The 25,144-nt window shown below is 43.5% G+C and overlaps 1 protein-coding gene across 1 annotated transcript in view; it reads right to left on the reverse strand.

The window, feature by feature from the left end:
• Positions 1–25,144, reverse strand: part of LOC124005475 (zinc finger protein ZFPM2-like) — a 239,896-nt gene that overhangs the window by 73,018 nt on the left and 141,734 nt on the right. The window contains exon 4 of the mRNA XM_046314776.1: positions 16,307–16,431. Coding sequence (XP_046170732.1) covers positions 16,307–16,431 — 125 coding nt within the window. The remainder of the gene's footprint in view (positions 1–16,306; positions 16,432–25,144) is intronic.

The raw sequence follows: 25,144 nt of genomic DNA on the forward strand, positions 1-25,144 counted from the left end.
ATCCTGTACACGCACGTCTTCACTACTTAATAATGACTAGGAGGTACACATCCTGTACACGCACGTCTTCACTACTTAATAATGACTAGGAGGTACACATCCTGTACACGCACATGTTCACTACTTAATTATGACTAGGAGGTACACATCCTGTACACGCACATCTTCACTACTTAATAATGACTAGGAGGTACACATCCTGTACACGCACGTCTTCACTACTTAATAATGACTAGGAGGTACACATCCTGTACACGCACGCTTCACTACTTAATAATGACTAGGAGGTACACATCCTGTATACGCACGCTTCACTACTTAATAATGACTAGGAGGTACACATCCTGTACATGCACGCTTCACTACTTAATAATGACTAGGAGGTACACATCCTGTACACACACGCTTCACTACTTAATAATGACTAGGAGGTACACATCCTGTACACGCACGTCTTCACTACTTAATAATGACTAGGAGGTACACATCCTGTACACGCACGTCTTCCTACTTAATAATGACTAGGAGGTACACATCCTGTACACGCACGTCTTCACTACTTAATAATGACTAGGAGGTACACATCCTGTACATGCACGCTTCACTACTTAATAATGACTAGGAGGTACACATCCTGTACACGCACATCTTCACTACTTAATAATGACTAGGAGGTACACATCCTGTACACGCACGTCTTCCTACTTAATAATGACTAGGAGGTACACATCCTGTACACGCACGTCTTCACTACTTAATAATGACTAGGAGGTACACATCCTGTACATGCACGCTTCACTACTTAATAATGACTAGGAGGTACACATCCTGTACACGCACGTCTTCACTACTTAATAATGACTAGGAGGTACACATCCTGTACATGCACGCTTCACTACTTAATAATGACTAGGAGGTACACATCCTGTACATGCACGTCTTCACTACTTAATAATGACTAGGAGGTACACATCCTGTACATGCACGTCTTCACTACTTAATAATGACTAGGAGGTACACATCCTGTACACGCACATCTTCCTACTTAATAATGACTAGGAGGTACACATCCTGTACACGCACGCTTCACTACTTAATAATGACTAGGAGGTACACATCCTGTACACGCACGTCTTCACTACTTAATAATGACTAGGAGGTACACATCCTGTACACGCACGTCTTCACTACTTAATAATGACTAGGAGGTACACATCCTGTACATGCACGTCTTCACTACTTAATAATGACTAGGAGGTACACATCCTGTACACGCACGTCTTCCCTACTTAATAATGACTAGGAGGTACACATCCTGTACACGCACGTCTTCACTACTTAATAATGACTAGGAGGTACACATCCTGTACACGCACGTCTTCCCTACTTAATAATGACTAGGAAGTACACATCCTGTACACGCACGTCTTCACTACTTAATAATGACTAGGAGGTACACATCCTGTACACGCACGTCTTCACTACTTAATAATGACTAGGAGGTACATATCCTGTACACGCACGTCTTCACTACTTAATAATGACTAGGAGGTACACATCCTGTACACGCACGTCTTCACTACTTAATAATGACTAGGAGGTACACATCCTGTACACGCACGTCTTCCTACTTAATAATGACTAGGAGGTACACATCCTGTACACGCACGCTTCACTACTTAATAATGACTAGGAGGTACACATCCTGTACACGCACGTCTTCACTACTTAATAATGACTAGGAGGTACACATCCTGTACACGCACGTCTTCACTACTTAATAATGACTAGGAGGTACACATCCTGTACACGCACGTCTTCACTACTTAATAATGACTAGGAGGTACACATCCTGTACACGCACGTCTTCACTACTTAATAATGACTAGGAGGTACACATCCTGTACACGCACGTCTTCACTACTTAATAATGAATAGGAGGTACACATCCTGTACACGCACGTCTTCACTACTTAATAATGAATAGGAGGTACACATCCTGTACACGCATGTCTTCACTACTTAATAATGACTAGGAGGTACACATCCTGTACACGCACGTCTTCCTACTGTTTGGCTTCGGTCAGAGAAATAACACTGAACGCCTCAGTTCTCGCTATTTGAATTTCCTATTTGAATTCAATTGGGGACTTATTTGATCTTTGCATGTAACTTAGGGCTCGGCTCCTGGAGCCATGAGAAACTATGTGAGCACATAATAGAGAAGCGACAGCCAGCGATGTGTTCACCTGTATGGTACATTACTGTTCCCCCAGGGTCACTGAACCATCCAGGTGGCTCATACTCCGGACAGCTCCACTTTAAACACACAGGAATAAACACACGGAGGGGCCTTTGTTCAAAGACGACATGAAGAGACAAAGTCTATCAGCCATTAAGGTCACAAGCTATCCCTCCACACATAAACACAGACCTAGGATCAGTCAGAAGTCAGTGAAGACAAACAATCACATTCAAGGCAAGATGACCCAAAACAAATAGGTGTAAACGGTGAACGAAAAATCAAAAAAGAAATAGTCTCACTGTGGTTACAGATACTGTGAGGGTTAAAAGGTAGTGTCTCAAATCTGATGCTTGAATAAAGCCCGGATAAACCTCAATGCCCCTTTCAGGTACAGCCTTGGATTTTAATACGTTCCTTTGAACTCTTATGTCTTCTCTGTGAAGTCAGAAATCACCATGCAATGAAAAAGGCATCTACGTGGCATTATATGTAAGGAAGCTGTTTTGCACAAACCTCTTGGCCATCCCCGAACCGAAGAAAAATCCTTACCTACTGATATTTGCATAATCATTTGATTGTATACCTATGACACAGAAACATAATTATTTGATTGTTTAACTATGACACAGAAACATAATCATTTGATTGTTTAACTATGACACAGAAACATAATCATTTGATTGTTTAACTATGACACAGAAACATAATCATTTGATTGTATAACTAATCATTTGATTGTTTAACTATATGACACAGAAACATAATCATTTGATTGTTTAACTATGACACAGAAACATAATCATTTGATTGTTTAACTATGACACAGAAACATAATCATTTGATTGTTTAACTATGACACAGAAACATAATCATTTGATTGTTTAACTATATGACACGGACGCACCAATTCCCTCAAAACTGTGACAGAAACATAATCATTTGATTGTTTAACTATGACACAGAAACATAATCATTTGATTGTTTAACTATATGACACAGAAACATAATCATTTGATTGTTTAACTATATGACACAGAAACATAATCATTTGATTGTTTAACTATGACACAGAAACATAATCATTTGATTGTTTAACTATGACACAGAAACATAATCATTTGATTGTTTAACTATGACACAGAAACATAATCATTTGATTGTTTAACTATGACACAGAAACATAATCATTTGATTGTTTAACTATGACACAGAAACATAATCATTTGATTGTATACCTATGACACAGAAACATAATCATTTGATTGTTTAACTATGACACAGAAACATAATCATTTGATTGTTTAACTATGACACAGAAACATAATCATTTGATTGTATACCTATGACACAGAAACATAATCATTTGATTGTATACCTATGACACAGAAACATAATCATTTGATTGTATACCTATGACACAGAAACAGTTTGATTCTCGCGTGCACTTTAGATAAATGGGGATCTTAATAAATCCCCTTTAAAGACCGGTCATATTTACACTGAGGTAAGTAAATAAGATAAAGATGGTGAACTTGCCCCCACTAAATGTATTAGACGTGAACTCCCTTATCACAGTCTCAGCACACGGACTGTTAAAAGATGGGGTTCCAGGACGGGAAATGGTCTTTGTTACCCAATTAGTTTCCTGACGACCCTGTGGTGTAATATTCCTGTTTTGACAGCCTCATAAACACACACACAAACATACACACACACTGCTATGTGCTGGACCACCAGGCCTGTGAAGCCAACACTGTCCAGGCCTCCTCTCCTCTGGTCTTATCTGGGTTCTTTATCTCAAAGCCTCCGCTGATAGAAGACCCATATGACCACCGACCAAATCAGCATTCTTCACGGAATACTGTCATTTTCTGCTGTTCATCCATCTGGAGTCATTTGACAGGGTTTTGTCTTTGGGCTTTGGTGGGCCCCGAGCCAGGCTAGCAAGGCTGGGGGGCTGGAATACTGGGGGGCTGGAGGCCGGGACAGGGCGGACTTATCAGAGGCCGGCAGCAGGGATTCGCTCGTCGTTGGAGGAGGTGAAGCAAGCAAAGCCTCCACTGTGTTCCTAGACTCCTCCACCAGCACAACCAAGAGGAAAGAGAACACAGCAGCCCAGCCTAACCTAACCTCACGTAGAGACTTAGTCTAAGTCCTAAATGGCACCCTATGCATTCCTTATATAGTGCACTACTTTTCACCAGGGCCCATGTAGTGCACTATATAGGGAATAAGAATAAGGTGCAATTTCAGAGTGGGTCTTAGAGTGGCCTGGTTTACGTGTGGGGAGATGTGATGTGGTGGCAGCATGCTATAAATAATGGATGTCATCAGTGACATGGCATCAAAGGGTCCTGAAAACATCAAGCAGCCTACATGTTATGATGCTTTCTTAAAGATATCTGTTTTAAGCATTTATTCTTTGTTCAGACAGATTAGAAACAGCGCGGGAGACAGATTAACAGGAGACAAAAAGTGGGAAGACGGCGATTGAATCCCGGTCTCCAGGGTTGCATACATGTACCTACTGTAGACCAGCAGACCATGGGGCCTGCACGTAATGATGCATTCTAGTGGGATGAGAAACATAGTTGTCTAGGAATGAAAGTTCTCCACAATGCTGATACCATAATGATAAGGATGAGGAAGCACTGTAACATGTGTTTTAGGTCATTATAGACGAGTGTGTGTGTGTGTGTGTGTGTGTGTGTGTGTGTGTGTGTGTGTGTGTGTGTGTGTGTGTGTGTGTGTGTGTGTGTGTGTGTGTGTGTGTGTGTGTGTGTGTGTGTGTGTGTGTGTGTGTGTGTGTGTGTGTGTGTGTGTGTGTGTGTGTGTGTGTGTGTGTGTGTGTGTGTTGACTGCTGAAGGGAATGATGGTCAGTACTCTAAAACTTTAACCAGCACCATAAATAACTTTAGTCCCCACTGTAATGTAGAATACTATCAGGAGTTTGCAAATGGAAACAATCACAGATTATCTGGAGCACTTCTCAGGGAAGTTGTTTTAACATATCACAAGTACTGCCATGACAGAGACAGATGGCAAAGCAGCTGGCACCACTCCACTTCTTTTCACTTTTCTGTTTTCCCTCCAACTGCAATGGAGGTCTGTTGTGTATGTTAATGGATATCTACTCTTTCGTTTGACATAGACACTCACATTGACTTTTCTAAGTTACACACTATGACTTTTCTCAAAGGTTTAGGAATGTCAATGAATGTTTCCTCTAGATTGGGTACTTGTTGGGTAATGATGTGTTGTAGACACAGTGTACCGAGACAGACAGTTTAGAACGATTTAGATCAAGTTCAAATTCACAGTTCACACATTTCCTTCTTTTATAGGATGCAATATATCTTGCCGAATGAATCAAATATTCCTGAATATTGTTCGTATCAGGTGTTGAATTATGTTTATTGAGGAGGATAAGCATTCTACACCCCTGTACTGCATGTTATACACAGACTACACAAAACATTAAGAACACCTTCCTAACATTGAGTCGCACCTCCTATTGCCCTCAGACCAGCCTCAATTCATCGGGGCATGGACACAGCAAGGTGTCGAAAGCGTTCCACAGGGATACTGGCCCATGTTGACTCCAATGCTTGAAACAGTTGTGCCAAGGTGGATGGATGTCATTTGGGTGGAGGATCATTTTTGATACACACGGGAAACTGTTGAGCATGAAAACCCCAGCATCGATGCAGTTCTTGACACATTCAAACCGGTGCATCTAGCACCTACACCATACCCCGTTCAAAGGCACTTAAATCTTCTGTCTTGTCCATTAACATTCTGAATGACACACATACACAATCCATCTCGATTGTCCCAAGGCTTAAAAATCCATCTTTAACCTGTCTCCTCCCCTTCATCTACACTGATTGAAGTGGATTTAATAAGTGACATCAATAAGGGATCATAGCTTTCACCTAGATTCGCCTGGTCAGTTTATGTCATGGAAAGAGTTGTTCCTAATGTTTTGTATCTCTCTCTCTCTCTCTCTCTCTCTCTCTCTCTCTCTCTCTCTCTCTCTCTCTCTCTCTCTCTCTCTCTCTCTCTCTCTCTCTCTCTCTCTCTCTCCTCTCTCTCCTCTCTCCTCTCTCTCTCTCTCTCCCTCTCTCTCCTCTCTCTCCCTCTCTCTCTCTCCCTCTCCTCTCCCTCTCTCTCCCTCTCTCTCTCTCTCTCTCTCTCTCTCTCTCCTCTCTCTCCCTCTCACTCTCTCTCTCAAGCCCCAACTCAACATAAAAAGCATCCGTTCTCTCTGCAACATTTAGTGTACAGATCCATTCCCTGTATGTATAGTGAGATTGAGTAAACTATGTAGCCATCACAGCAGTGCTGCAAGGCACAAAGCAAGTCAGTGAATTCTGCCTTCCTTATCTGGGGACCAGCCATATCTGTTTGTGGTGATGTAAGGACAGGAGAATGTCAGGTTCACTTGTAGATCAAGTCAACCATGCATTATCTCAAACAGTGGAGCTCAGCCCCAACAGCCCCAACCCCAGTAGCACTGAGCAGCACTGAGCCCTTCACAGCTAATACACCACGGCATGGCGGCATGGCCACAGGATGGATCCCAGCAGAGCACAGAGAGAGGAGCCATAGAAAGGAGCTTAGAAAGACACCAAACAATGGCCCCGGGGCCTGGATACCCCCCTCTGACATAGGTCATAACCCTAGTCTCCATTCGACTCACAAGTATGCCTAACCAAGCGTTGTTGTCAGATCTTTGTCATCGAGCTGATGGTTTAGACTGAGAGAGGGATGAATTCAGAGGAATACGTGTTTTCTTTATCAAAATAATGCGGTATAACGTGAACTCTTTAATGTGTGTGCTGGTCAATAACAGTGTTGATAGAAATGTGGGGCGCAGTGAATGTCAGAGAGACCGCCAGATAATTACCATTTTACCCATCTGAAGAGACCCCAGTCTTAATATTGGTTTAAGCCCAAGAAATAATTGATGCATGCAATCACAAATTGGTTCCCAGCCTAAAATTTAGGGCCATTATTTCATTAGATGGAGCCACATTCTTTATGCCAAAATTATTTGTGTGTCCAACATAGAAATTCAAATCCGGTTAGTGCAGATATTTGTCTGGTTTTACCAACCACATCCAAGAGGGTATTACTTTCAGACAGAAAGGATAGGTCGACTTTATATACAAAATACAATCTTTTGGTTATTTCTTAGTGTGCTGTATGGTGCTGTGGCAGTCAGTGTGTTGCCAGTAAGTAGTAGCAGAGAGGTGGTGTACTGTAACTACTATCTCATGGGGTGTCTTCTTGCATATGCAATTGGATGTTATACTGTAAATAATTGCCTGGGCATGTGCCAGTGTGATGATGATGATGATGATGATGAGTTGTGTGCTTGCATGTGTGTGCATGCTTACGTGTGAGTGTGAGTATGCGTTTGTATGCACGCGAGTACGTGTGTGCATGCTTACGTGTGAGTGTGAGTATGCGTTTGTATGCACGCGAGTACGTGTGTGCATGCTTACGTGTGAGTGTGAGTATGCATTTGTATGCACGCGAGTACGTGTGTGCATGCTTACGTGTGAGTGTGAGTATGCGTTTGTATGCACGCGAGTACGTGTGTGCATGCTTACGTGTGAGTGTGAGTATGCGTTTGTATGCACGCGAGTACGTGTGTGCATGCTTACGTGTGAGTGTGAGTATGCGTTTGTATGCATGCGAGTACATGTGTGTGGGCGCACACCCGCATGCGCGCGGACCTCTGTGTGCGCGTCTGCCCCATCCGTACTCCACTCTCAAGTCCCACTGATTCTCCTTTCCAGCCATGTTGAATCCTCTTTCCTTATCAGGCCAGCCCAGGCCTGCATCAGGCTCTCCTTGCTATGACAGAGGCTACAACAATAGGCCTGCGATACCGCTGCTTAGCGCTGCGTTTCGAAGGGGAAACCTGCCACGGGCGCAGATTAACAACAACACACACACACACAAAAAATAGATTGCAGCCTCCAAAACAAAACATTTTTCAGAATGCCTTCTCTTGATTAATGAAGCAATGACAAGAAGAAAAATATAATTTCGGAGCAGAAAAATCCGCGCCACCACTTGTTCAAGTTTAGGGGGTAGCTAACAATAAACATATTGACGGAAGAGGGTGGGAACCGGGAGGAGATAAATGTCTGAGTGATGGCTTGAATCATTTTTCTGCTTTTTTTGGAGCATGGACGGCAGGACCTCATTCCTCACCTTGTTCTAAATGACACTATAAAACCCCTCCTGGGCCAGACAGACACCACCTCTCTCCCAGCTGCAAATTAGGACAGTATCTTGTCATTTCCCCTTTTGTCTCCACTCTCTAGGTAAGACTCTCTGTTCACAACCAAAAGGAGAGTCTACTCTTCTCAGAAAACACACATAATACTACTGACGATAAAGAATACTGTAGCAGCTAGCCTCAATCACATGGTTGCAGTATATAATACACATATTTCTGACAAAATTCATGATAGAAATGTAGAACCTATTTTTAAGAACTGTGAAACTAAAACTATGTCTTAATATCTTAATGTGAACACAAACATTTTTAAGAACATGACACGGTGTTTGTCTCTGCATTCTGCTTCACATGGGACAACATTTCCACTGCCAGCTGCTTCCCTGATGTGGCTTCCTGTCTCTCCACTCAGAAACACATCACACCGGATGATATATCACGGACAATATAGCTTACAATATACAAAAACATTGTCTCTTGTTCTTTTTCTTTTCCTTCTGATATATAAGGCACAACAACAACAAATGTAGTGTTCCCAGGATATGGCCAATAATGATATAAACTCACCTGCCTCCTGTTTTCTGTTGTCTGTTTTAGGGGTTGACCTCAATACATACACTTCCCTAAATATCTTTGCATCACTACCAGTTGAGGGCTAAAGTAAAAAGATCAGCAGTCACTGAAACCAGGCCTTACAATAGACCTTTATAATGAGCATTATGAGCATAGAGCAGGAGGCTCCAGCCTCAGCAACACGCATCTAGAACAGACAGGCCTCCAAATCCGCAGCTTATTATTAGCCTGAATCAATTATCAACACCTAGAGACAGAACCCAGCTAACCACAACACTGGGGCCTACTCTGGCCCAGCCGTGGGCCTTTTTTCACATCCTGTCCCGCTTTGTGTAATTACTACTTTTAAGACACCTGCTACTCAATAGCTTCGACACAGACGTGTCATTTAGCCCCCGATTGCAGACATTTATGTCTCAGTGTCACTATTCATTTGGGTTCATTTGGGAGTGTTGGCTGGTTGGGCCGTGCGTGTCTGGGCTGGCTGAATGTGCTTGTCGCTCACCTGCTTGTGTGGAGGGGCTGGCTGGTGTAATTGGAGCTTAATAGTCTGATTGATCAGGGGAAGAAGTGAGAGAAGTGAAGGATGAGGCTGAGCGCTGGCAGCTCCATCAGTCAGAGAGGAGAAGAGAGAGAGAAAAACAGGGTACTGACAAGCTGGGGTTGCAGCTTTGGACAGCTCACTTTCTATCTCTGTCTGGGCTCTCGCTCAATGGTCTCTCATTCTCTCTCTGGGCCCTCTCCCTCTCCCTCTCTCTCTCTATCTCTCTTCTCTGGGCCCTGTGCCTCTCCCTATCTCTCGTCACTCTCCCTCTATCTCTCGTCACTCTCCCTCTATCTCTCTGGGCCCTCTCCCTCTCTCTCTCTCTCTCTCTCTCTCTATCTCTCTTCTCTGGGTCCTGTGCCTCTCCCTATCTCTCGTCACTCTCCCTCTATCTCTCTGGGCCCTCTCCCTCCCTCTGTGCCCTCTCCCTCTCCTTCACACACTACACAATACTCCAACACTAGGCAGTTACTCTGTTTAGACTTCAGCCCTTGTGTCCTTCTGGGATAAATAATTTACTGAGAGAACATTCTATTTCTATGGTTGATACAACACACACACCGAGAACCTAAAATCAGTTCAATGTATTCCATCATTAAAGTACCACTTATATTTATTTCTTTGAAGACAACATCAAGTAGGAAAAAGGGGGGGGGGGGTTAGACCTAGTGTGATCATCTAACACTGATAAAGCATGAAAAACAACTTTGGTTGGAGTGTCTAATCAGAGGTGTGTGTGTGTTAACAAGTTCCTATAGCAGCAGCAGGCTGTGTGTGGATAGCTACAGTACCTCACAACAAACCCAGCACCCCTGCGGCCTGGGGCTGCTGCCACGACCTTCCATCAGCTGTGAAATCTGCTTTCCTCTTTGATAAAGGCTGGAGATGTAACCCTATCTCTGTCCTACAGATGTCTAGATTACCTGTCATGCTCTTCCCCCCTGTTTGTCCTCTCTCACTTTCCTCTTGTCTGTTAGTCCCGCCTTGACAACTGTAATGCACCACTATTTCCCCCAGCATCATCCATCACTCCCTAGCCATAGAGACCCAGAGTAGACACATAGAGACCCACAGCAGACTCACAGTAGACCCATAGAGAGCCACAGCAGACCCATAGAGAGCCACAGCAGACCCACAGCAGACCCACAGTAGACCCATAGAGAGCCACAGCAGACCCACAGCAGACCCACAGTAGACCCATAGAGAGCCACAGCAGACCCACAGAGACCCACAGTAGACCCATAGAGAGCCACAGCAGACCCACAGCATACCCACAGTATACCCATAGAGAGCCACAGCAGATCCACAGCAGACCCACAGTAGACCCATAGAGAGCCACAGCAGACTCACAGTATACCCATAGAGAGCCACAGCAGACCCACAGTAGACCCATAGAGAGCCACAGCAGACCCACAGTATACCCATAGAGACCCACAGCAGACTCACAGTATACCCATAGAGAGCCACAGCAGACCCACAGCAGACCTACAGCAGACTCACAGTATACCCATAGAGAGCCACAGCAGACCCACAGCAGACCCACAGTAGACCCATAGAGAGCCACAGCAGATCCACAGTATACCCATAGAGAGTCATAGAGACCCAGAGTAGACCCATAGAGACCCACAGCAGACCCACAGTATACCCATAGAGAGCCACATCAGACCCACAGTAGACCCATAGAGAGCCACAGCAGACCCACAGTAGACCCATAGAGACCCACAGCAGACCCACAGTAGACCCATAGAGAGCCACAGCAGACCCACAGTAGACCCATAGACCCACAGCAGACCCATAGAGACCCACAGGAGACCCATAGAGACCCACAGCAGACCCACAGTAGACCCATAGAGACCCACAGTAGATCCATAGAGACCCACAGTAGATCCACAGCAGACCCACAGTAGACCCATAGAGACCGACAGCAGACCCACAGTAGACACATAGAGACCCACAGCAGACCCACAGTAGACCCATAGAGACCCACAGCAGACCCACAGTAGACCCATAGACCCACAGTAGACCCACAGGAGACCCATAGAGACCCACAGCAGACCCACAGTAGACCCATAGAGACCCACAGTAGATCCATAGAGACCCACAGTAGATCCACAGTAGACCCATAGAGACCAACAGTAGACCCACAGTAGACCTACAGTAGACCCATAGAGAACCACAGTAGACCCATAGAGACCCACAGTAGTCCCATAGAGAACCACATTAGACCCATAGAGAGCCACAGCAGACCCACAGTACACCCATAGAGATTAACAGTAGATCCACAGAGAGACACAGTAAACCCACAGTAGACCGATAAGAGACCCACAGAGACCCACAGTAGACCCATAGAGACCCACAGTAGTCCCATAGAGACCCACAGCAGACCCACAGAGACCCACAGCAGACCCACAGTAGACCCATAGAAACTAACAGTAGACCCATAGAGACCCACAGCAGACCCACAGAGACCCACAGTAGACCCATAGAGCCCCAGAGTAGTCCCATAGTGAACCACAGTAGACCCACAGAGAGCCACAGTATACCCACAGTACACCCATAGAGACTAACAGTAGATCCACAGAGAGACACAGTAAACCTACAGTAGATCCATATAGACCCATAGAGAGCCACAGTAGACCCATAGAGACCCACAGCAGACCCACAGTAGACCCATAGAGAGCCACAGTAGACCCATAGAGCCCCACAGTAGACCCATAGAGACCCACAGTAGACCCACAGCAGACCCACAGTAGACCCACATTAGTCCCACAGTAGACCCACAGCAGACCCACAGAGACCCACAGTAGACCCATAGAGATGCACAGTAGACCCATAGAGACCTAGAGTAGACCCACAGTATACCCATAGAGACCCATAGAGACCCACAGTAGACCCACAGTAGTCCCATAGAGACCCATAAGAGACCCACAGTAGACCCACAAGAGACCCACAGTAGACCCACAGTAGACCCATAGAGACCTACAGTAGACCCATAGAGATCTACAGTAGACCCACAGTCGACCCATAGAGACCCACAGTCAACCCATAAGAGACCCACAGTAGACCCATAGAGACTAACAGTAGACCCATAGAGACCCACAGTAGACCCATAGAGAGCCACAGTAGACCCATAGAGACCCACAGTAGACCCATAGAGAGCCACAGTAGACCCATAGAGAGCCATAGAGACCCACAGTTGATACATAGAGACCCACAGCAGACCCATAGAGACCTATATCAGGGTTCAGCTAGAACTGAAACTGTATTGGTAGTGGATCTGAAAAATCCTGAGCCAATGGGAAATGAGGAATATATGTATAATTATTTGACTACATGTACCGTACATATGAGTGAAAATAGCTGTAAGTACTGTAGTAGGGCTGGGATGATACCAGTATCGCCATACTCTGTCTGTGTTATTGACTGTACGTTTGTTTATTCCATGTGAAACTCTGTGTTTATTTATCTGTCATTTTACCAGGTAAGTTGACTGAGAACACGTTCTCATTTGCAGTTACAGGGGAGAGGAGGGGGATGAATGAGCCAATTGTGTTGTTGTTTGTGTTGCACTGCTTTGCTTTATCTCGCCAGGTCGCAGTTGTAAATGAGAACTTGTTCTCAACTGGCCTGGTTAAATAAAGGTGAAATAAAATAATGAAAATACTCATTAGTATCGTGGTAAGAAAACAAAACAGGATACCATCCCTAATGTTAGAAACAGACATCATTATGTTGTCACATTGATTTATTGATTTATTTTCAAGCTATAACACACGACATTTTACACAGCAGGGGTTTGGTCTGCTTTGTGTTTACATTTTTGCCATGGAAAAAATATTGCGATACTGATATCGTCCCCCTTCCCCCCAAAGAAAGTAAACGCTGACCAATGCTGAATAAAGTAATACCAGCAACCAAAGAACTGTCTCGCAATATTTGTGTAAACGCTCGCTTAATTAATAAAAAAAGGTTGCTACTTTCTCTTAGTCCCTCCACTACACCACTGGTGATGAGAAACCTTGCCTGAGACCTGAAAAATCGCATTAGCTCCTCCATCTTAAATCCTCAGCTTTAGCTCAGCGAGCTAACACAGTTTGCATGCAGTTACCACTCGTCCCCTCTGCCTCCTGAACACTACACTTCTCATTGGTGTAATCATCAGACTCACAACTGGCCACCCCTGACAATCTCTGCTACTACTATAATGGACAGCACTACAAGTGCAAGCTTTATGGAATAATCACAATGAATTTCTGCATCGTGGGACTTTTTCAAGTGGTGAGACCGCATGACACACAGTACTAGCTAACTTTGAATGTATGCTACAATCATGGAAGACGCCTTGATCTAGATACGGAAGTCTGCGAGTGACGTGTCTGAAAGACCCCTTTCGATTCCATCGAGGGCATATCAATATCACACAAGAAGGTCCCGTGTTTCCAGCTTGGATTTCAAAGAGTGAGAGAGAAGGACAGGTGACGTTAATGCCTTAGAGCTGCCATGCCAGTGGGTAATTCCTTCACCTCTGTGGTTTCACAATCTAACACAGAGAGAAGAGATGTAATAGTCCCTAGAGGTCATACTTCATGAGAATGACTGAGAGCCCCTCTTGGGTGAATGAAGTAGAGACTCACGAAACAATCAGAGTTTATTTCTGCCTTCAAATGCTTTATACTGCCTTCCTGACCCTGTAGAGGAACACGAGGCTGGTCTGACATGCATCAAAACTACCCAGCTTTCTCTTTTCATTCTCCTTTACATTGCTACTTTCTCTTAGTCCCTATTTTATTTCCCCTCGTAAGGCTTTCTCTGGTTGGGTATGGCAGTATATCGTTAAGACGCAGAATACAACTAAGTCCCTTTCCTCCCTCAGTAGAAAACAAGAGCTAAAATACCTTTCTGTGGAAGTTGCCAATGTTTTTTTTTTTTTTACAGTACTACTGTATATATACACCAGCAAAACTCCTTAACGACCAGGTGGTGGGTAAATTAAGCCATGCAGTGTAAGAGGAGTCACTGATGGAAATAGGAGGGAATTGATTGCCAGCTTTCTTGTTTATCTATAGGTACGGCAAATTTAAAGTATGTTCGTATCACAGTAAAACAGGCAGCTCAATAAAACCAAAATAAGTTACTGGAATTCAGCTTTAATGAGGTATTGTGAGAAGCTGCTAACAGCCAGCAGCTCATTTGAGAGATGACTGAGACTAAGAGAAGAGAGAGGAGAGCAAGCAGCGAAGCATAGCATATGTACCCATGAGAATAGACACAGAAAGGAGAGATCCTTAAAGGCAATATGCCAGAGAGCTCTTCCTCTCCCTTTAATTGAGAGAAGATGTTTGGTTCTTTATAACCCCTCCACAAGCCATTACAGGTGAAGCCTAGCACCTGCCTCAGTTAGACGCCTGAAGATAGGAGGATCTCAGGGAAGGATTCAGGCGAAGGCAGAGGGCTGTAACTAACAATCTAGAACATTACAATATTGTCCAACAGCTCAGTCTCTTAGAATGTGTACAGTTTAAAATGTATTTAGTTAGTTACTACATCTTAACTTCATGTTTATGAAGTATACAAATGTAGGAAACCTTTAGTACAAATACTCTGATAACTGCATCTCAACCATATGAGGATGCATTTGACACTAGTTGTTCACTCTGAGGGCAATAGACTGTCACATTGGCTATCCACCTTTCATGTAAATTCATGCAAAAATGGAAGAGAACTATATTTGCATGTCATGCTCAGTAGTGGCTTGAGGTGTTCATCCTTAGAATCACTCTTTGCTTGAGGATAACAGGCCTGGACCCGAAAAGAGTCCATATTTCATGGTTAGATGAAATATTTAAAGCCATTGATGACTTTAGAACCGTGAGGGGAGCTTAGAAAACAATCAGAAACAGCTCAGAGAATGATTTAATAAAGTTATATGGTTAAAGAAATCCACAAGAACGCAGAGGGCCTCTGAGTCTAAAATCCTAGTGGACTTTTCCTTATGTTTCTTAACAGGATGAATATGAGATTGGTTACAATTTTTAATAAGAATTTTCTTAATTAATCCAAATGCAAAATGAAATATCAAAACCCTGGAGGACTCGTCGTTTCACCAGAGCACCAGGTCAACATATTTTCTAGCCGTTAAAGAGGAACTTCACTGAGATGTCTTAAGACAAGAGGGGCCAGCTGATTGGTGTAAAGCTGGGGTGAGAATAGTAACATCCAATATAATGGATCGTTAGTTCATTGAATCGAGGGTCTGGACTCGAATAAAAAATTCACCAATTAAAGTGTTTAGTCTTAAAATGTGCAGATTAAATGGTTGAAATGAATGCACACCAAAGCCTTTTGTGAGGGCCAATTTGATCCCTGAAAAGTCAACTCTGTGGGTCTGACTCTGTCATGGGAATTCCCTCCTCCTTCCAGTAGAATAGGCTTTACCCACCCACTCTCACTGTATGATATTGGTGGAAGGAACTTCTAGTAGCCTGGCGGGCAAGGCCTCTAGGAACGACAGATGACTGATGAACTAAATATACTAACTTTTTTTTAGCAAAGTGAAGGTTAGGTTATGGACCAAATGAGTGACAGATAATTTGACGTTATTCTCTGTTTCTTCATGTTCCCAGAGCAGCCCCAGTAACAATGTGACTCTGACAGAATCAGTGAAAGACAGACATTAAAAGCACCTACCATGCCACTGCCATCCATGTTCATCTCCATCTTCCCGTTGAACGGTCCCCACGTGGTTCCCACAGGGAGCTGCTGGCGGCTGTGGATCCGACGCTCCCCATCCTTGTGGAACGCATCCAGCTCTCCTATAAAACACCAAGCATCGAAACGGTCATCATGTCATAAAACACCAAGCATCGAAACGGTCATCATGTCATAAAACACCAAGCATCGAAACGGTCATCATGTCATAAAACACCAAGCATCGAAACGGTCATCATGTCATAAAACACCAAGCATCGAAACGGTCATCATGTCATAAAACACCAAGCATCGAAACGGTCATCATGTCATAAAACACCAAGTATCGAAACGGTCATCATGTCATAAAACACCAAGCATCGAAACGGTCATCATGTCATAAAACACCAAGCATCGAAACGGTCATCCATTTCATAAAACACCAAGCATCGAAAGGGTCATCATGTCATAAAACACCTAGCATCGAAACGGTCATCATGTCATAAAACACCAAGCATCGAAACGGTCATCATGTCATAAAACACCAAGCATCGAAACAGTCATCCATTTCATAAAATCAAGAATCTCAAAACAGTCAGCCAAATCCTCCAGTTTCCTAGAACACAGTCATTTGTAGAATTTGTCCTTAAATAAGATCATTATAAAAGTGCTCCTCTTTCTTTTTCTGTGATAGGCATCTTGTGAAGTGTCCTGCTATTTGGTACATTTTTTTATACATACACATCACATTTTTACAATGTACAAATAATAATATCCATAGAAAAATATGTTTTATTGTTACATGCCCAAGATAGGTGCAGTGAAATGTGTTGTTTTACATGGTCAGCCATAGTAGTACAGGACCCCTGGAGCAAATGAAGGTTAAGTGCCTTGCTCAAGGGCACATTGAGAGATTACTATTTTTCCCCCATGCATATACATCTACAGTCCCTCGTGTCCATAAAACAGTAAACAGAAATAATGAATCCATCATCATCATCATCATCATCAGTTGGAGTGTTTCAAATCAAAACAAATCAAAACAACAGACCGGTAACTTTGCCTGAAAGGTGTCTTCTCTAGAGATAATCTCAGTGAGACATCGCAGGGCCAGGCTCAGTGACTGGCAGGCGGCGAGAGAGGCAGCGGATTGATCCAGGAAGAAGCTAGGCCCCTTGTGCCTAGTGCACAGCTACACTTAATGAACTGTGTAACAGAATAGCACTGTTAGCGCAGCTAGTTAAAACACCCCCGCTATCTTATCTCTTAGATTCAGTGTACTTTTTTAGGACGGTGATTAATCAAATAGTTATGATAATTGGGGCCGTAGCGTGGTCACCGCTGGGTTTCTGGGGGAGAGGAAAGTCACGCAGGCCTCTCAAGTGCACATTTCCGCCTGGTCGCCTTGACAACCTCTGAGTGCCCTGGTTGGAGGATTTAGACCCTCAACCCCCTCAAGCGCTATCTGCTCTATCTTCCTGTTGAACATCTACTCTCCCTCTGACTGAAGCCAGGTGTTATGATTGTCTTCAGCACTCTAACTTATCACCCTTTTATTGAGGCACATTTTCACATAATGTTCCCGCCTTTGTTACTGTAAAGTGAATGTAATATACAGTACGGCACAATCTAAACAGACCCAGAGGGTGTTCATGCATTTCTCATAGTTGATACGTTCTTACTGTAATTACCACACATGTATGAACCATACATTTAGTTTGCAACACTTATTTGAACCTAGATGTGCACTGATGTTGTTGCTAATCAGTATTCTGGGCATGTATTCCATGCATGTTGAGTGAAGTGAAATGATCACTGAACTTTATAATAACACTCCTGTGATATAATGACCTATTCAGACGAGGTCTATTCTGTAAATATCAGCCTTGTATCTGTGACACGCTATTGTGTCAGTCTGTTTGTATGGAAATGCCTTCATCTAATGTGCTCCTTCTCGTGCATAAACAACATTGGGTGACGGGTGGCTACGCTGTTGTTGTTTCCTAAAGATCACACACACCTGGATCAAATCACACCCTGGAGTCAGGAAGACTTCATTTTCTTTTGATCAGCTACACCCTCCGCTATAAAATACACCTGCATTTCAAGAACATTACAGCCCAAACAATTACTTGATGTTGGATAAATGTACAAATATATGCCAAAACTAGAGTAATATTCTCATCTCAATACTGCAAACGTTCCTTTTTGTTTGATACCAATGACACCACTGCCTACTGTATGTCCAGACAACTTTATTTTGTGGAAGAATGAACTGGGATGATTATCTCTCTCCTCCTCCTCCTCTCTGTCTGTTGCCCACTGCGTTACTGACGGTGTGGTGGAAGGTGGCTAAGCTCATTAAGAGGGAAATGATGAAACATTGGAGCACAGCTGGCCAACATCAGAGGCAGCAGGCTCCCTCAGTGCGATGCAAGGGAGAAGGAGCACATGCAGCCACCGCTTGATGCATTCTGTCTGTCCTCTGATAAGAGCGAGGCCCTTTAACCACTTGGATGCTAGTTCCTGTTTAGCCCTGTTGACACACCGACCGCTAGCTACAGCCTTCCCCAGCGGGCGGGTAGTCTCTCTATCTTTCTCTCTCTCTTTCTCCCCCTCACTCTCTCCCCCTCCCCTCTCTCAAGTCAATTCAATTCAAGAGGCTTTATTGGCATGGGAATAGATAGATAATATACAAAAGTGAAGTAAACAATACAAATGAACAGTAAACATTATACTCACAGATGTTCCCAAAAACATGAAGACATTACAAATGTGATATTATGTAACAGTGTTGTAACGATGTACAAGTGGTTAAAGTACTCTCTCTCTCTCTCTCCTCCCCCTCCCCTCTCTCTAGTTGATACGAGATGGGGGGATGGGAGTAGTAGGTGTGTGAGAGAGAAGGGAGGGGGGGGGTACAATTCAATTGGAGGTTCGAGGTCCTCATACAGTGTCTGTGTGCCAGTTGTTTGTGTCCCGTACCAAATGTTGCCTGAGGACCTTGGCTTCCAGCTGGTGTGTCACATCTGTTGCAGATACAATCCTCCGACCTCAACAAAAACACCAGCTGAAAAATAATAAGCCTTCATACTTTATCTCTCTATTTGCCACCAGCATTTAGGAGTCCACTATCTATAGAAAACAAATATATAGACATTCATTATGATAATAGACGACTGGTTTTATCTAAATGGGGTCTGTAGACAATCTATACTCCCTGATATCTATGTTATTTTGGATGGTCAAAGCGAAGAAGCCTCCTTTGGGAAATCTTTAGCCCAGCCAAAATGACCACTGTTTATCAAACTCTCTGAGGTGCTGAGACTACAACTCAAGTGCCAAAACTCTCACCGTCTCACTCTGCTTATTTCCTTAATAAACATTAATGACAAAGTAAAAAAGAAACACTCACTGTATAGAACCCTTTCTCACAAATCAAAGACAAGGCCTGAAGAAAGAGTGGCCTTCAGTGAGCTCCAGTACAGGGGGCTTTGACAAACCCTACCCGCTCTGTCCCCCTCAACGTCGCTCAACACCCAATAGTGAAATGCCACAGTTCTTGGCAAGAGCCAACTGATGATGTGACTAAAGAGTCACCCCCCCCCCCCCCATCGATAAGATCATCATCTGTCGCTAGACTCTGGGGCTGTTCCTGCTCTCTCTGGTCTCCACTGATACTTGGCAGCCCAATGAATGTCCCTTTGTGTGTGGAGAGATCCTCCTCAGATAGCAACCAAGATGCTCCACGCTGGCATCTGTTTGTTTTGCTGTTATGCGGACAGAGGGACAGAGAGAAAGAGGAATAGGGAACCTCATCGTCTCTCTCTGCGTCTCTCTTCACTGGCATAGCTCGGAATGCCAATGAGCAGTGTCTCAGTGGCAGGGTGCCATCTTGGTGTGATTTAAAGAATAGAAGGTGGAGGGGTGGGAGAGAGGGAGAGCGAGACAGACACCCCAAACCTGAACCCATCACCTCTTTTTAAATCCACTATTAGATCTCCAATAACATGACCTGTTATTTAAAATGAAGAACATTTGCCCTCACCTCAATTCAAGTGGTATCTATATAGGTACAGTCCACCGTTCAATCCATGTGAGCCAGTGAAGTATGTTCTGAATGGTGGCTGCAGTAGGTTCAGTAGTAAACAATCACTCAACCATAGTATCCCTTTCTATGTGGCAATATGGCATTCAAGGGACTCAGAATGTTACCCCAGAAATGTTACCACAGAAATGTTACCACAAAATCTCAATGTATAAATGTTTAAACACTGGTGGATTCCTAGTGGATGATGATGGATAGACTTTGTATTCAAATATTCCTCCATATAATAATGTACTCCACATCTCCTGGTGTGGAACTTCATCCAATTTGGATTGAACTTAATATCATTTCTCTACAGTGAGGGTCATAAATGACAAATGACAGGTGGCTGCAGATTAACAGTGTAGTGATTTAAAACATGAATATTAGTTCAGTGACCAACTGAAAACTAAGACTTACCTTGGTTGTCTATACATATTCTAGTTATATGTATTTATACCTAAATCATATTTCCTTGGTTAAATATGTTTTATAAACTAATAAAACCACTTTCCTATAATCCCTTGAATGTATCAATTAGAAATGAAATACAATCCAATGTAATATTTTTAGCTTAAAAACAACAATTCACTTGATATTCACTGGATATCATAAAATGGTAACAATTGAAACCATGTGACTCTATGTAGAGAGGTGTACAGTAGAGTAAGAGACTGCTGTGACAACGTTCAATAATAACCCCATGTCTGTCAGTTCAGAGACGCAGCTATCACAACCATCGCTACTAACAGAACAGGTTATAGAAGTGCCAAATGGGATACAAATGAATATACCACATGGAGCATATAGAGGGTGAAATGGAACGTACAGTATCTCTCCACAAAAGGTGCTACATCTCTAAAGGAGCAGAGATGTGATATGACATGTTACAGCTGAAGGAGAAATGCCAGCGCGCCTTGATAAGAGAGCGATGAACTTTCCTCCCCTTCCCCTAAACCTCCATTATCAGGTCCAAGAGAACAAAATGCATCATTTATAACCCAGAGCAGCACTATTATCTCTGGGAAAGATACTTGTTTTAAAACACAGATGGACCTCCTCCTCCTCCTCCTCCTCCTCCTCTCCCAGACGAGAACCCCCTGCTTGTCTGGCTCACACCCTCCTTTTGAGCAGCGGGAGGGAGGGGAAACTTGACTATTTTGGGAGAGCAAGTTTCCTAGACAACCGCATGTGCTAGGCTAAGACGAAGGGGTGCAGGGAAAGGGTTGGCCCCTATAGGTCAGCCTTGTTTTGAGGACACTCCTATAGGTCAGCCTTGTTTTGAGGACACTCCTATAGGTCAGCCTTGTTTTGAGGACATTCCTATAGGTCAGCCTTGTTTTGAGACCGGAGCCTATAGGTCAGCCTTGTTTTGAGGGCACTGCTATAGCTCAGCCTTGTTTTGAGACCGGAGCCTAGAGGTCAGCCTTGTTTTGAGGACACTGCTATAGGTCAGCCTTGTTTTGAGACCGGAGCCAATAGGTCAGCCTTGTTTTGAGGACACTGCTATAGGTCAGCCTTGTTTTGAGACCGGAGCCTATAGGTCAGCCTTGTTTTGATGACACTCCTATAGGTCAGCCTTGTTTTGAGATCCGGAGCCTATAGGTCAGCCTTGTTTTGAAGACACTGCTATAGGTCAGCCTTGTTTTGAGGACACTCCTATAGGGCAGCCTTGTTTTGAGATCCGGAGCCTATAGGTCAGCCTTGTTTTGAAGACACTGCTATAGGTCAGCCTTGTTTTGAGGACACTCCTATAGGGCAGCCTTGTTTTGAGATCCGGAGCCTATAGGTCAGCCTTGTTTTGAGGACACTCCTATAGGGCAGCCTTGTTTTGAGATCCGGAGCCTATAGGTCAGCCTTGTTTTGAGGACACTCCTATAGGTCAGGTTTATTTTGAGGACACTCCTATAGGTCAGGTTTGTTTTGAGACCGGAGCCTATAGGTCAGGTTTGTTTTGAGGACACTCCTATAGGTCAGGTTTGTTTTGAGGACAGTCCTATAGGTCAGGTTTATTTTGAGGACACTCCTATAGGTCAGGTTTGTTTTGAGGACAGTCCTATAGGTCAGGTTTGCTTTGAGACCGGAGCCTATAGGTCAGGTTTGTTTTGAGGACAGTCCTATAGGTCAGGTTTATTTTGAGGACACTCCTATAGGTCAGGTTTGTTTTGAGACCGGAGCCTATAGGTCAGGTTTGTTTTGAGGACAGTCCTATAGGTCAGGTTTATTTTGAGGACACTCCTATAGGTCAGGTTTGTTTTGAGGACACTCCTATAGGTCAGGTTTGTTTTGAGGACACTCCTATAGGTCAGGTTTGTTTTGAGGACACTCCTATAGGTCAGGTTTATTTTGAGGACACTCCTATAGGTCAGGTTTATTTTGAGGACACTCTTATAGGTCAGGTTTGTTTTGAGGACACTCCTATAGGTCAGGTTTATTTTGAGGACACTCCTATAGGTCAGGTTTATTTTGAGGACACTCCTATAGGTCAGGTTTGTTTTGAGGACAGTCCTATAGGTCAGGTTTGTTTTGAGACCGGAGCCTATAGGTCAGGTTTGTTTTGAGGACAGTCCTATAGGTCAGTTTTATTTTGAGGACACTCCTATAGGTCAGGTTTGTTTTGAGGACACTCCTATAGGTCAGGTTTATTTTGAGGACACTCCTATAGGTCAGGTTTATTTTGAGGACACTCCTATAGGTCAGGTTTGTTTTGAGGCCCACAAGACAGGCAAGGGTTTGTTGCGGAAAAAGTTAAACAGGCCATAGAGATTAGGGCATTTTAGCCATTGATATAGTCTGTGATTTTAGCCCTGACACAAAGGAGAGGACCAGTAAACACTGAAGCGGTATGCTATCATTGAACTATAGGAATATGCCAGTTGTCAAGTCCTCAGTTTGATCAACAGCCTAGTGAAGTTAGCAGTAAGCATCTCCAACACATCCATCTTATACAAGTGCCACACTGTCTATTGATAGCTGGTAAAACAAGACAGGAAAACTTCAAAGGATGAAAGTCTCCTCACACAGGTATCTCAAACAACATCTAGGAGGCCACATTTTTTGTTGTTGATTTGATTGTTTTACATGTTGAGAAGCATCAGAAGGATATCACTCCTATTTAGCCTGTCAGGTGGACTGAATAATTGTTTCTATTCGATTCTATATGTTTATAAGTTAAGCATTCACATATTTCTATGACCGGTTGGATGCCTGCTAATGAACAAAAACACTAGTGAAGTTTAGAACACGTGCTTTCATTAATATACATATATATATATATATATATATATATATATATATATATATATATATATATATATATATATATTATATATTCATATAAAATCAGTTCTAAGAGGGGAAAATACATTTATGAAAATAAATCAAGCAAACAAGGCTATAGTAGCAAACATATCTACAGTAGTAACTGTTACCTATGGGATTGAATTTAACACTTCAGTTACAGACTGGAGTATTTCAAAGAGCTCCTGAAACCTCTTCCCCAAGTCAATTACCAGATTTCAAACTTTCCGTAAACAGGAATTCTGTTTTTCCTGGGTGACCTAGTTGTCTTTTGTGAGTAGGTTTTAGCCGGAGCAGTTTGACAGTCAACAGATAAGATGGATTAAGCTTTTTCTCATCCAGTTTTGATGTGAACAGCGTAAAAGCGGGTTAAATCATCCAGTTTCAGGAGCATTTGAAATGCCTGGAGATAGTGTGATAAAGAGGATAAACCTAAGACTTGGGCTGGGAAGGTCAAGGTGGCGGTTTTAGAGAGCAACTACCCGCTGATGAGGCCAACTCCCTGTCTCTCTCAGAGCAGACTGGGTATAGCAGCCAAGCCCACCGCTCATCACCACCAGAAAGGATACGTGACGAGTGAAACAAAATCCACCAAGCCCACTACGGGCGGCATCAAAGAGCCATGCACCTACTGTCTCTCGGTGTGTGTGTGTGTGTGTGTGTGTGTGTGTGTGTGTGTGTGTGTGTGTGTGTGTGTGTGTGTGTGTGTGTGTGCGTGTGTGTGTGTGTGTGTGTGTGTGTGTGTGTGTGTGTGTGTGTGTGTGTGTGTGTGTGTGTGTGTGTGTGTGTGTGTGTGTGTGTGTGTGTGTGTTTGCGTGTGTGTGTGTGTGTGTTTGCGTGTGTGTGTGTGTGTTTGCGTGTGTGTGTGTGTGTTTGCGTGTGTGTGTGTGTGTGTGTGTGTGTGTGTGTGTGTGTGTGTGTGTGTGTGTGTGTGTTTGCGTGTGTGTGTGTGTGTGTGTGTGCGTGTGTGTGTGTGTTTGCGTGTGTGTGTGTGTGTTTGCGTGTGTGTGTGTTTGCGTGTGTGTGTGTTTGCGTGTGTGTGTGTGTGTGTGTGTGTGTGTGTGTGTGTGTGTGTGTGTGTGTGTGTGTGTGTGTGTGTGTGTGTGTGTGTGTGTGTGTGTGTGTGTGTGTGTGTGTGTGTGTGTGTGTGTGTGTGTGTGTGTGTTTTCAGGGGAAATGGGAGTATAGGTGATGTATAGTACATGAGGTCTATATAGTCTAGAGATGATCCTCTGTAGCTCAGCGGGTAGAGCACGGCATCACTGAGTTGAAGTGATGGTTAAGGTGAGTGAGCATCACAGGTTTTAAAATCACCCGACTCGCTTTCTGAAAATGAAATAAAACAAATACCAAGAAAACAAATAATAGAATATAAATCATATTTTGCGAGGCAATTATACACTGTAACAGTAACTGCATCTTTTAATTACAGTAATAGTGCAGTTTGTTCA

This window comes from Oncorhynchus gorbuscha, linkage group LG19, assembly GCF_021184085.1.
Source record: "Oncorhynchus gorbuscha isolate QuinsamMale2020 ecotype Even-year linkage group LG19, OgorEven_v1.0, whole genome shotgun sequence".
In the NCBI taxonomy this organism is placed as follows: Eukaryota; Metazoa; Chordata; class Actinopteri; order Salmoniformes; family Salmonidae; genus Oncorhynchus; species Oncorhynchus gorbuscha.